The 14,394-nt window shown below is 31.6% G+C and overlaps 1 protein-coding gene across 3 annotated transcripts in view; it reads right to left on the reverse strand.

Moving 5' to 3' along the window:
- The window catches only part of lgs (BCL9 domain-containing protein legless), a 50,399-nt gene that overhangs the window by 32,210 nt on the left and 3,795 nt on the right, over window positions 1-14,394 (reverse strand). Inside the window, exons 2-4 of one of the 3 annotated variants that reach the window (XM_075362290.1) lie at window positions 12,636-12,748; window positions 3,085-3,155; window positions 164-338 (exon numbers count right to left, since the gene is read on the reverse strand). In XM_075362290.1, the coding sequence (XP_075218405.1) occupies window positions 164-250 (87 nt within the window). In that variant the 5' untranslated portion in view covers window positions 251-338; window positions 3,085-3,155; window positions 12,636-12,748. The remainder of the gene's footprint in view (window positions 1-163; window positions 339-3,084; window positions 3,156-12,635; window positions 12,749-14,394) is intronic. The other 2 variants (XM_075362289.1, XM_075362292.1) reach the window with 2 other exon arrangements.

The raw sequence follows: 14,394 nt of genomic DNA on the forward strand, positions 1-14,394 counted from the left end.
ATCCACATCGACTCCAGAATATTCAGGGGTATGCTGCAGACCAACAAAAACACTTTTTTCTTGTTTTTTTAATTTAAAAAGTTTCATTACTGGATGTTCCCCCAACCCTCTTGGTCACATCTTATAAAATAACTAATTAATTTCAAACTTATTATAAACTGACCTGATTTGATATTTTTTGTCCTCCTCCTTCCTCGTCTTCTTCGTCGTCGTCTTCTTCAATGGGAGGAACTTGTTCAGGTTTGCTCATTTGATAGATAATTTGGTTATTAATATTATTTTTATTATTATCTTAGAATGAGCCAACATCTTCATTTTATCTCCATTTCCTCTCCATTCTAAAAAAGTAAATATCAATTTAAAATAATATTTATTCAGTATTACTATAACAATTTAAAAGGAAGTATTTAAGCTACAAACTTTAATTTTTCATAAGCGTACTTTCTTTTTTCTTTAAGTATTTTAAAGCTGTCAATAAAGTGTGTAGAAGGAACTACTTAACAATAAGTCCACCAAGTTAGTTTTCTTTTAACTAGTTCAGCAAGCATAGTTTGCAATTGGTGGCACCAGCATTATTGCCACATAGTTAAACTATAAATGACAGATTATCAAGTATAATAATAAAACTGCAATTACTACAGTAGTCACAAAAAAATAAATGTAAATTTAAAGCAAATTCTTTTGTAATAAATCTTTTTTTTTAGCAAAAACTGTAAAATAATGAATGCTTAATTATTTATTCATTTATTTACTTTTCGTTCTTCAAAAATTAAAAAAATGTAATATTCTATTAAGTATTTTTTCATAATACACACGATTTACAAGAGATTCTTCATAAAATGCAGTGCAATAATGTGCTATAACATAGCACAGTATGCCGTACAATCCTTACTATCAGTTATTGAACACATATGTATCCATAGATTTAGAACTACAAACTAGGGATCACTTAATTTCAACATTTTACAAGTTTAACACTAGGGTTTATTACCTTTTATTAATTTAATAAGACAAAACGGGTGCAGGGGTAAAATATTAAAACCCCTTACAGTCTGATGATTTTCACAACACCTGCAAAATTTCAGGGAATAATTTCTGGAAATTAAAGGATAAAATGCTATGGATCAAAACAATATTAGTAACCAGTCCCTGTAGATCATCAAAGTTAAACTATGCTGGATGCAGTTTCACTACTTGCTTTTAATATTTGCAAGTGGCTGATGACAACAGTGATAAAAAAACACTAAAAATTAAAAATAAAAGTCATCTTTATTCTAAAGTATATTTAGTGTTCTTATCATTTTAACTCTCTACAAACACACAGCATAGCTTTTCTGCCGATGCTAAATAAATACTTCATTCAAAATAAGTAGAATATAACTGCTTTCAAAACTACACACCTTTTATCCCTTGTTTATAAATTTATAACTGTTATATTTTTTATTGTAATTTATTATACAATGTATCTCCGTGAATTGTCTTTTAAAATTAATGACAATTATTTTTTAAATAACCGACACATTGTAAAAGCCAAGATTTTATATTGACATTTTATTACTAGATCAGACTTATTTTGTTTATCATATTCAGAGTTTTATATTTATCAACAAATACATTTACCATTTCAATAACTACTCTATTTATAGTTTAAAGCTAATGATTGTTTTACAAAACACATCTGCAATTAATTACAGGAAAGAGGGTGATGGATTTTTTTTGGCACACAGAATAGTTACTATAATTAACGCAGTTAAATATTTCTATATTTCGGTAAAAATAAACACAGATTACTACATTCAAAGTTATGATAAAGAATTGTTAAGACACAACTGCACACTACTCTTAAAAAGGATTTGAAATTTTAAGTTTTCTTGAAATTTCACTTTAATACAAAAATGTTCACAAAATACACATCAAAGAACCCAAAAGGTGTGAAATTTTTTGTAAAAAATGGATTTTATAATGACATTTTGTTAAAATGGTATAAAAATTAACAAATTTTAAAAACAAATACAGATGAAAATACTAGGCAAAAAATTAAATTTTCAATCTTCTTTTTTTATGTATATTATTCTTTGTAATATTTTTGTACTCTTTAACTTGATTTTTTTTTACTTTAAACTAATTCTGACTTTTATTTATCAACAATGTACAGCAGTAAAACTGATTAATTATACTGATGATGATGGTTGTAATCAAGAATTCCAAATGTGAATTGGATAAAGATACAGCAAGTTTACATGAAAATTAAGAATACTGCACTACTGTTAGCAAAGATGAACTAATCTACACTGTTTGGGGAAGTGGCGACTTCCCCAAACAGTAATTCTATGTTAGATATTAACAATCAGTGTTGTTTGTTAATACTGTTTGTTTTTGTCAGTTAAAATGGATTCTAAGATTCTGTAAATGTGTGTGTATATGCCCACATGAAAGTAGCATGCCAATCTGTTAATAATGCTGCAATATCAAGTGATGCATGAGGAATGTATCGGCCATACCTACCATGTGGTTTTAAAATTATTATATATATTACTAATTTTCCAGACATGATAACTCCACTGTGGTGTTATAAACAATATTAATATTAAAGTCACCGAAGTTCTTATCAAAACAAGGTACCTTTATAATATTACTTCAACACTAAATTCAAAAATTTAAGGTAGCCAACAGATAAAATAAAGATTATTACAAAACTATATTTAGTGGTATTCAAAGATTTTTAAGCAAAATTTTTATAAATTAAAAAGATTAATTTTCATACATAGCCTGTACACTATCACATTATTACTTATAAAAATTCTTTACTTCTATAATTTTCCTCTTAAGTACAAATCCTCACCACAAAATTGCTAAATAATAATCTTAAATAATAAAACAGAAATGCTACAGCAAAAAAAAAAACTGAGTTAAAAAATATTTTCTGTATTTCATGAATAGCTTTATAAGCAATTTTTACCAGAATTTAACTACAGAAATCTAAATACAATTAAAAACAAATAATGGTAATTAAAAAAAAAATAATTGTTCTAAATTAATCAGGAATCATTATGCAATAATACTGGTAAACCAAGAAACACTTACTAAATTATTTTACTGACTTATACTTGACTTGTTTTTACATACTATACTTGAATCTTTTTTCCAACTATAAACTGTAAAACAAAAATAAAATTAAATTTGCATGTCTATCAATAAAGATCACTATCTTTAATGATAGTCACAAGTAAAGTTTCTATCTAAGTCTAAGATGTTGTGATGACAACAGTATTGAAATTTTTGATCGTGTTTATTTCAGCGATGAGGCATGGTTTCACTTGGATGGCTCCATTAACAACCAAAACTGCTGAAAATCCTCATGCGTTTCATGAATGACCATTACATCCATATAAAATTGGTGTTTGGTGTGTGATCTCCCAGCGTGTGTACAAGGGCTTTTTGACAAATCTGTAGATTGTGTGGTTTATCGCAATTTAATCGAATGGTTTATTGCCATGTTAGAATTACAAGAACAAGAATGTTGGTTCCAGCAGTATAAAGCAACGTGTCATACTGCTAATGTAACACTGGATATGTTCAGGAATTTTTTGGTCATCGTTTGATATCAAAAGGGTTGTGGCCTCCAAGACCCCCAGATCTTACACCAGCAAAATTTATCCTTTGGGAATACTTAATAAGTGTAGTTTTTAAAAACAATCCTCATACACTAGACAAATTGAGGGTTAACATTGAAAATGAGATTTCGAACATTAGTGAGCAAATATTTTGAAAAATGGCTGCAAATGTTAAGAAATGTGTACAAACCTGCTTCGGGATCACGGGAAATCATTTTGAACATCTATTGTAAAGTTATTAAAAGTAATTTGAATATTGTTGTATAAGTATTTTATTAAAATTAATATTTTTGTAATAAATTCACACCATCAAACACAGGGGTTGCATTCTTTTTGAAACACCATTATAATTTTATTGCATCCCCAACAACCTGATTGCCACAGAAATACAATTAACTAAACATGGATAGGAACAAAAATTTTACAATAACGCTAGTCATACAATAGGATAACACAACACCAGAAAAAAATGTCCGACTTAAGAACTGGGTTTAGATTCAGTTCCTACTACTACTAAGTTCTTTCTCTCTCTCTCTCTCAAAACAAGATCTAGAACGTGTAAGACATCACATTCTTTTGCACTTTTTATAAAATAATAAAATCTTTTAATAAATTCATTAAACTCAGGATCTGACAAAAAAAAAACATTGAAAAATTTTTTTTAATTAAAAAAAAAATTGAAAAGAACCTTCAAACACCCAACACCACAACATTAAAATAAACTTATGAACTAAGAAATTACAAAGCACTTTTTGAGTAAAATACAATTATATTTTCTTATTTAGTTTTGAAATATTACTGATAATATTTTTAAGTAAATATTTTAAAGAAAAGTTTTATAAAAAAAACTATTATAAATGTTATAAAGTCTATTATAAAAGTTATCATAGAAAATAACTTTTAGATTTGGTACGTAATGCAGTAAAATAAGTATTAGTAGTCCCTAAACAATAGCAAACACAGTGATAACCACTGTGATCACTGTGAAAAATGGACATTTACAACTATGAGGGTTGTCTGAAAAGTTTTGAGCTTAATATAAAAAAAACGTATTTTTTCTGTCAAATATAGTTTTATTTTACAACAAAGTCTCCTTTCAAGTAGATACACTTTTTCCAGCGATGCTCTAACCTCCTACGGTCAATGTTTCTCTTTTTGACCATATTTTTTAACATAATGATTCTTCTTATTTCTGATGTTGCACTTGCACAAGAAGCAACAAAATTTAGTATAAGTTGTAAACCAAATAACAGTGCTATCACTTTCAGATCATCACAAATATTTCTCATACTGAATCATATCTAACACAAGTTTCATATTTTTTTGATTCCTCCATGAGCTAAAGGGTTTGATGGGATATTATTCCCAACATGAAGAAAGACTACTTTCAAACTACGCTTTGAGGAGTCTATACAAAAAGACATCATTCATCAGGAAGATGCATATGTCTCAAAGTTTCTAGCAAAAATTTTACATCATTAGAGTAAACTAAATCCTTTTACTGGAAGAAAAACATCAACAACTTCATCTAATTCTCATGTTTTTGGTGGTACTGGAATTGGAAACTGTTGACTGTGAGGCACTAGTTTTATAACAGAGGAAAAGGAATATCATGATATTTAACAGTATGTTTAGTCTTAGCTGTTATCCCTGATATTTTCATTATACAGGGCATTTCATAATGTTCTTAGGAGTTACAAAAATTCAGTACAAAAAAAGTATTTCACTTACCTAAATGAAAGTTGTATGAGGTGTTGCACGGACTCAAACATTTTTTGTTAAAATCTATAAATGTTCAATATGTGCTCCTCTGGAGACACGGCACACATCAACACAAAAGTCTAGCTCTTGCCAAACTTGTTCTAACATGTCATTTTCGATAGAGTTGATTGCATTGATTATGCAATCCTTTAGCTCAGTGATATCGTGCGGCATTGGTGGGATAAACACCTTATCTTTCACGTATCCCCAGAGAAAGAAATCACATGGCGTGAGGTCTGGTGATGTTGGTGGCCACAGCATAATGTGTTGGTCTACTTCAGACGCATGTCCTACCTAGCGCTGAGGTAATGTAGTGTTAAGGAACTGTTGAACTTCTTTATGAAAATGGGCAGGACAACCATCTTGCTGATAAATGAAGTCGTTGAGTAGCTGAGGCAAGCCATAATTGTAACATATCCAGGTATATCATGCCGGTTACAGTCGTTTCCATAAAAAAGAATGGCTCATACACTACCTCACAAGAGATCGCACAAAAATGTTTACTTTCGGAGAATCCCGAATGTGTTCCACATAAGTGTGTGGATTTTTAGTTCCCCAAACTCGCACGTTATGACAGTTTACTTTGCCGCTAATATGGAAAGTAGCTTCATCGCTGAAAATTATCTTGTTTACAAAACCTTCATCTAACATCTTTTCCTGTAACTATAAACAAAAATCGAGCCTACGTATTTTATCTCAATCAGAAAGACGCTAGATTGATTGAAGACGGTACGGTTTGCATAATAAACGTTTACGGAGAACTCTCCACACTGTTGTTTTCGGAATTCCTAATTCTCTGCCTGCAGCCGGTTGATTTTGATGAGCTGCGAATGAAACTTGCACGCACACGTTCGACATTGACTTCTGACGTTGATGGACGAGCAGTTGATTTTCACTTGCACAAGCAACCAGTTTCACTGAATTGTTTATACCATGCATGAATTGAATTTTCACTTGGTGGCTCCTTATGAAATTTCAACTAAAACGCACATTGCACAGAAATTACTGACTTTGACAAGTGAAATTCTAACACACAAAACGACTTCTTGCTTCGCGTGGCAGCCATTTTCTCTACTGTCGATGCCTAGAGAGCAAATGGTTTAGTAACTGCCTAGTACATGTGGAAAAAAACTATTTGAACTACTCTTTCCTACAGTACTTGTCTTATTCTTATGAGTGAAATAGTTTTTTGTTAATGAATTTTCGAAACTCCGAAGAACATTATGAAACGCCCAGTACAAAAGTAACAGTCTGTAAAGTGATCTTTTGGTCCTCTCCCAACCATTGAAGAAACTGCAAATGTCATGTGATGCGATCCATTCAACCAACCATTTTAACAGCGTTATACATGAATTGCAGCAAATATGAGGAACCCCCCCCCCCCCAGGACCAATCCTGATCACCTACTTTACATGCAAAATACAGTTCATACAATTTTTTTATTAGTGGAGATACAATTCACTTTTTCTCCTCTCAGACTTTAATGTTACTTCACTACATATACCAAAAAACTATGATATGCCCATAGCCTCTGCAATCTCTCTAACCTTAATTTGTCAGTCGTTCAGTACCATATGTTGAATTTTTTTGATGATATTGGTGGTGGTTGGAGTTTTTCGCCACCCCGAACGCTCATCATCAGCCAAGCTGCTATGAACATGTTTAAATTCAGCTACCCATCTTTTCATGGTGGCAAATGATGGGACAGGGTCTCCGTAAAAAGCATCCAACTTGGTTTAAATCTGTGTAGGCGTATTGCCTTTCAAATGCAAGTATATAATCACGGCACGATATTCAATTTTTTTCATTTTCACAAAACCATTCACAATGACTTACTCAAATGATTATCGAACAACTGAGCATCCAAAGTGGCTGAAGTACCTTTCAACGCGTGTGCAAATACATTACCTAACTTCTGTTGACGAGTGCAGCCATCTTCACGTTGAGGTTCAAAACTTTTCAGACACCCTCGTATGATACATTATATAATTAAATTACAATAAAAATAATCAGTAATTTCATTACTTCTGAATAGTCTTATTTACAAAGACTTACAAAAACTACAATAGAATGTATAACTTACTTTATTATAAATATATTCTCCAATTGTTGGAAGTAGTGTCATCCATTTTAATACACTTGTAAACATGTTTTATCATACTCTAAACAGCTTTTCTTAGTTTCACTGATCTATTTCTTGGGTTATTAATAATGTTTATCTTCAACTGCTCCAAAATGTGAGGACTGTTCATGTGCAATGGTTTTTTAGTTCTTTCACAAAAAGAAGTTCAGACTGATAACAGCAGGTTAATCTCAGTAGCCATAGTCTTATGGAACTGAATTTTTCATCAAAAAAATTCAGCAACAGCTGAAACCTGCAGTCATGTTCATCATGCAGTGAATTGTATAGATAATCTCTCGGTAGACTTCAGCAATCACAGCGGTTTTAAAAATAAGAGGTCTGATTATTTTTTGCCATGTAATATCATACTGCACTGGTTTTTTTGGGTACAGAGGAGTTTCAATAAATGTGCAGGTTTTCAGAGTCCCAGGTAAAATATTTATTGGTAACCGATATACCCTAAAACCACAATCCATGAAAAATGTAAAATCTTAAAACATCAATATGCCCTCAAATCTAGTCCTGGGCGTGTATTCAAATCTTGTTCTTAAAGAATCAATAACGTAATAGGAAAGAATTAATTTGTGGAACTCTAGGATTCAGAATGAACAGAATTTTAGCATTCCTACAGAACAGTATAGATTAAAACTATAGAAATATTCTTTTATTGGCTTTCTTCAAAATGTTTGAGATCTTTAACTGCCACTTTAATAACATGTCATACCTCTATCACTAAAACTGACCTTTATCATGTACACTAAGTAATCTATAACCATCAATTCACAAAACTTTTAATCAGCTTCTTAATTGCATTTTCCACTGATGGTTTCTATTAAATTTCTCAATAAACATTCATCGACAACAAACATAAGAATTTATCTTTACATAATTTCCTACAATAAACACACATTCATTGACTACTAACCACATTACAAACAAACAATTACACTTTAGAAGGGTTGACCTTGTCAACAGGCCAATCCTTAGTACTTACAAATCTCATGTATGTTAATGAGATCTGATCTCCGCAATTCAACGACAGTCTTATTAATTAATAGAACAATCTCAGAAAAATTTAAGTGTTATAAACAGAAACAGAATCAAACATAAGTTCACCACCCTCTGCTTCTAACAAATTGTTAATTAAAAGGCTAAAATAACAAATACTGTTACAAATAATATTTCTTTAACTGTAAAATAACTAACTTTTTTATTAAAAATCTGTATTGCTTACTTCACAATTTAAAAAAAAGAAGAAATTACCTTTATGATGCATTATACAATAAATTATAATAAAAATAATCAATAATTTTAATATATTCATTCCATTATCTTATTTAATCAGTATATTACGATGTACTTATATACTATAAAATAAAAAATTATGATTTCAAAATGACATCATACAGCGAAGAATTTAATACTGAAATACATAAATCAATTTTAATTCTTTAGCATCATTCCAACAAAAGTTCATTTTTAACATGATATTTATTTGATGACATATTAGGTCCTGCATTTTGGTGATATTTCATTTTAGTATAACTGTTATATAATAGTATTATTTGTTTAGACATTAACAAATAATATATTTAAAAACTTTCTGTAAAGAAATAGTTACTTTAAAAAGCAAAATTTGTTTTAACAAATATCTTTAGTAACATTCAATTATCATTTGAAGTAACGATCACACAATCATTTGTCGTTGGAGTATAGTAAATAATTTAAATTACATAACTACTTAACAATCAATGGAATGGAAAGAAAAAAGTCTAGTTTTTCATATAAAAGAAAATCAGATAGTGAACAGTAGGACACAAAGGAGTTAAGTACCAATACCACTAGTAAATGACAGCAATAGACGAGGTGGTAATATACCAGTCTTTAAACCTACTAAAATTGTGATAATTATGATTACTACATGGTTCACTATTTTTATGCTTATTTGTAAGGTATTAAACTTAATTTTAAAGGATTTTTTTATGAAAATGACCTTTACTTTGAAACAAGTAAGAAATAAGTTAGAAACAAGTTTGAAATAAGTACATGTTATTAAAAATATTGTTCATTGTTAGCTACAACGTTTTCCCATGTTTCTGTAAAAGATGCATTCCTTCATTCCTTGTGGAAGGACGTCTTTTGAGATTATCCATGAATCGAACCATGTTTTTTATATCTTCAAATGAGCTGAAGTCCCAATCAGTGGTTCTGCATTGATCAAAACAAGTGGAAAACAGAAGGAGCAATGTCTGGTGAATGAAGGTGAGGTAGAACATCTCATCTGAGCAACTCTAGCATTTCTTTGACTGGTTTAGTGACACATGGCAGAGCATTGTCATGTTGAAAAATATCACTTTGTCGTGTCTTTTGGTCGTTTCTCTTTTAATTCTCAGTTTAACTACACTAGTTGTCTAACAGTTTCCCGTAATGGTTTCACCACATTTTAGCAGGTCATAATAGACCACACCCTTGTTATCCCACCAAATACAGAGAAATACCTTTGAATGAAGGATATTCGGCTTTACTTTTGATGTTGATGGTTGCCCAAGCTTGTACTATGATTTTTTGCGCTTGGGATTATTGTAATGTTTCTATTTTTCATTGCCAATGATGATACGATGCAAAAAACCCTTCCTTCTTTGACACCAATTCACACATGAGAAAATGCCTTTTGATGTCCTTTGGCTTCAATTTATATGGCAACTGATTTCCTTGCTTTTGAACCATTCCTATTGACATCAAATGTTTAGAGACAGCCATATTGGTAATATTAAATGCATCTGACAATTCTTTAAGCATTTGACACTGATCTTCATCCAGCAATACCAACAATTCTTCATCTTCAAACTTTTTCGATTGGCCAGTTTCCTCCTTGTCTTTCAAATCAAAATCTCCATTTCTGTATCATCTAAACCACTACTAACAAGTTAAAATCAATAGAACATAATATCCATATGACTAGAATTAGCTTTAATGAAGATGCTGACATATATTCCTATCATAAAGCTGTTTTGCTGATGAAGTTGAATTCCTACAGAACTACTGTAATCTATTTGGAAAAGAGTCACACAAAGCCAGAAAAGGATTGTGGCCTATTGATATTGATTCTGCTAACTGATTAAAAGTTTTAATAAATTATAACTTCAAGCCAGGTTAAAAGTTATGCTCATGATGTAGGCAAGAATTGGCTCGAAGAGAGATTCAACCAAAGGATGATCAACCAGAATCAACTAGTGATGTGGAAATGCTAGAGGCTTCTGGAAGAATGGATACCTCACTGTCACCACTTGGGATCTCTCCTTTGAAGCTTAAATATTCAGCAAATGGGATTCAAAAGGCAACCTGAAGCAGAAGATAAGAAGAACATAAGATGCTATTGCTACTACAGCAGTAGCTGCTGCTGGTTTGAGTGTTACTGATGTAATGCAGGCATTAAAGAGTAAAGGCCACCGGGTTGGTCTAGTGGTTAACGCGTCTTCCCAAATCAGCTGATTTGGAAGTCGAGAGTTACAGCGTTCAAGTCCTAGTAAAGCCAGTTATTTTTACACGGATTTGAATACTAGATCGTGGATACCGGTGTTCTTTGGTGGTTGGGTTTCAATTAACCACACATCTCAGGAATAGTCGAACTGAGAATGTACAAGACTTATGAGAATGTACACTTCATTAACACTCATACATATCATCCTCATTCATCCTCTGAAGAATTATCTAAACGGTATTTACCGGAGGCTAAACAGGAAAAAAGGCATTAAAGAGTAAGCAGTTCAAGGATGTAAAGATCTGGATATCCTAATTGAAGAACTCAAAGCCAAACTTTTGATCTCAGCTCGTCCACAACAAGTTCATATTTTGACATAGGCACCCAGTAGCTGGAGTATTGAGAAAACAGTTGATGAATTCCAGGTTTCAATGTGAATGGTGAAAGCAGGCCAGGAAGTTCAAATCTCAGGTTGGTATTTTGGCAACACCAGAAAAAAAATATGAAAAAATTAAAAGATGATATAAGACGAGTCCTAAAATTTTTTGAAAGATGAATTTTCCTGAATCTGTCCAGGAAAGAAAGATTTTGTTTCAGTTAGGATCAATGGTGAAAAAGTCCACATGCAGAAACACCTCGTCTACTTCTGTGCAATTTAAAAGAGATGTTATGTTCATAGCTTACTGCACACATTATGCCCATGAAATTCGTTTCTCAAAATTTTGTGAACTGCCAAAGTGATGCTTTACAGTTGGTGCTGCTGGCACACAATCAGTTTGTGTTCGTACCATTCATCAAAATGTAAAACTCATGATAACTGCAATATCCATCAAGGATAACTAAGGTATTGATTGAGAAAACTATCTGCAGCTTAGAATCTAAGGATTGCATGGTACAACATTATCAACAGTGTCCTGAAATGCATGCTACAACATTGTGAACAGTGTCCTCGAAAAACTGGATTGGAGTCCTATTTATTAGATGAGTTTAAAGACTATGACTTGGAGGAACTAATACAATAAAAGCAGCAGATTCATACAGACAGAGACATATTGGAGATGCAACAGGTGATTATGAAAAATTCTATTGAAGAGCTTTCCTTAAAGGTTTTTAGGCTGACTAGCCACCATTTTGTTTCAAAATATCAAACTTCATATTTAAAACAACTGAAGGAAAATCTAAATGATTATCATACCATTATCCTGTTGGATTTTTCTGAGAACTATTCATTTGTTTTGGAAGATACTGTACAAGGATTCCATTAGGAAAACAGCCAAGCTACATTGCATCCATTCATGGTTTATTACAATAAAAACGAGTTTTAGAATCTTAGCATTTGCAAAGTCAGTGATTCTCTGCGCTATGATATCACTGGTGTTCATAAATTTCTGACTGAACTGATCAAATACTTGAAGACAGTGACTGAAATAAAGCATATATATATAGACTACTTCAGTGAAGGTTCAGCTGCTCAAAACAAGAATTTTATCAATTTGTGCCACCATGAAGACTGGGATAACAGCTAAATGGAACTTCTTTGGTACTAGCCACAGAAAATCACCTTGTGATGGAATTGGAGGCACTACAAAAAGATTAACAGCAGGTGCCAGTCTTCAGCATCCTACGAAAAACCAGATATTGACACCAAGAGACTTACTTGAATTTTGTAAAGAAAATATACCAGGAATCTGGTTATTTTTTTTCCAAGAGAAGAAGTTGAGAAAATCTGACCTGAACAGGAAAGCCAGTTTTGTAGTTGTCACACAATTTCTGGAACAAAAGAAAACCACCAATAGTTTAAGCCAGTTAGCAAGGCTAAAATCCAAGTTAGCAGAGTCTCAAATGATACTTCAGTATTTGAAGGTGATTTTTATGAAACTGATAAACCTTCTCAAGGCATATCACTTACCAGCTTGCAACCAGGCCAATATATGGCTTGCATGTATGACAATACTTGGTCGATTGGAAATATATGTGATATATCATTTGAAGAATATGATGCCCTCATTGGTTTTACGCACCCTCATGGTGCAGCTCATTCTTATCACTGATCCCCATAAAAAGGACTCTTACTGGATTACAGAACAGCAAATTTTTGATACTCTTGAAGGACCATCAATGACATCATCAGGACAACAATATACGTATCCAGAATACATCCAGTCTGTGATTGAGAAACAATTTAAGCTGAAGTTGAATTAAATGTATTGTGCTAAAATGTTTCTGACAACTTTAAATATTTTTATTCTATTTTGAAGCAACTTTATTGCATTTTGTTATTACTAATATGACTATATTTCATTTTGTTTATGATTTCAGTATTTTTGTGCATGTGTAATAAATTAAAAAAACAGTACTTGCTGTAACAGATATAATTAGTTGAAACTGTCTCCTCTGAATTCAATAAGAGGCAAGGTATAGCTAATACAGTTAACAAATTTATATTAACAGGCAGCAAAATGGATGATATTACTTAATAAAAAATTACTTTCTACTAGAGAGTATTCATTTAATCCATAAAAGTGATGGAAAACTTGCTCCCTGTGTGAAAGATGCGTTATCTTTAAACGGTTCTTTCTGCCACTTATAAACTACAGGTCAAAAAACAACCTGCGTGGATTTTATAGTTTAAAAGTTGCTGTTTCAAACTATTATAAAACTAACAAAATGTAAGAAGGGATACCTGAAATATAAGCTTTCAAACATATGTCAAAAATCGAGTTAAAGATTTTTTAACCAAATTTGACTCCTAACATAAGCCTCTAGTTCCTTTGACACTTTAGGATGTTACACACAATTATGCCTTTTCAGGTTACAAAGTCTTGTTTCGATTAAACTACTAGGTAAGGTATTATATAAGCTCAAACTTTGACTTACAAAATGTTGTAACAACTTTTTAGTTGAATTTTAGCTGCTATATCTCAAAAGCAGGAGCTAAAAGAAATTTGTGAATAACATATTTGAATTCAGCATAAAATTTTAACTGAAATTAGTAAAAGTCAAACCTATAACTTTATATTATTGCCTTTAAAACTATAAGTCAAAGTTAGAATCTTTTTCATATATGCGCGAACTACCAGTAAGTACCCTTTTTTCAAGAGGTCACAGAAAATCAGCAATAGCAGATACAGAGCTACAATTTGGTAAAATGGCATTTAAGACCACAGCAAATGTCCACGTAAAATTTGATGAAGTTTGGAGATGGTTGACTGTGGACCCCTGGCCCACTTGACATGGAACAACCCAAATATAGATTTATATGGCAGAGGTTCACCCTTTATTTGGTCAATAGCTGTTTTGCATCCTTTATGTATGATTTCTTTTTAAATGATGTAGATGGAGAATATTAAAATATTTTAATTTTGTTTTTTTAAAAACAGTTTAATCATTTATTGTTATGCTGATTGATGAGCATT

Source organism: Lycorma delicatula, chromosome 4 (assembly GCF_047948215.1).
Source record: "Lycorma delicatula isolate Av1 chromosome 4, ASM4794821v1, whole genome shotgun sequence".
Lineage (NCBI taxonomy): Eukaryota > Metazoa > Arthropoda > Insecta > Hemiptera > Fulgoridae > Lycorma > Lycorma delicatula.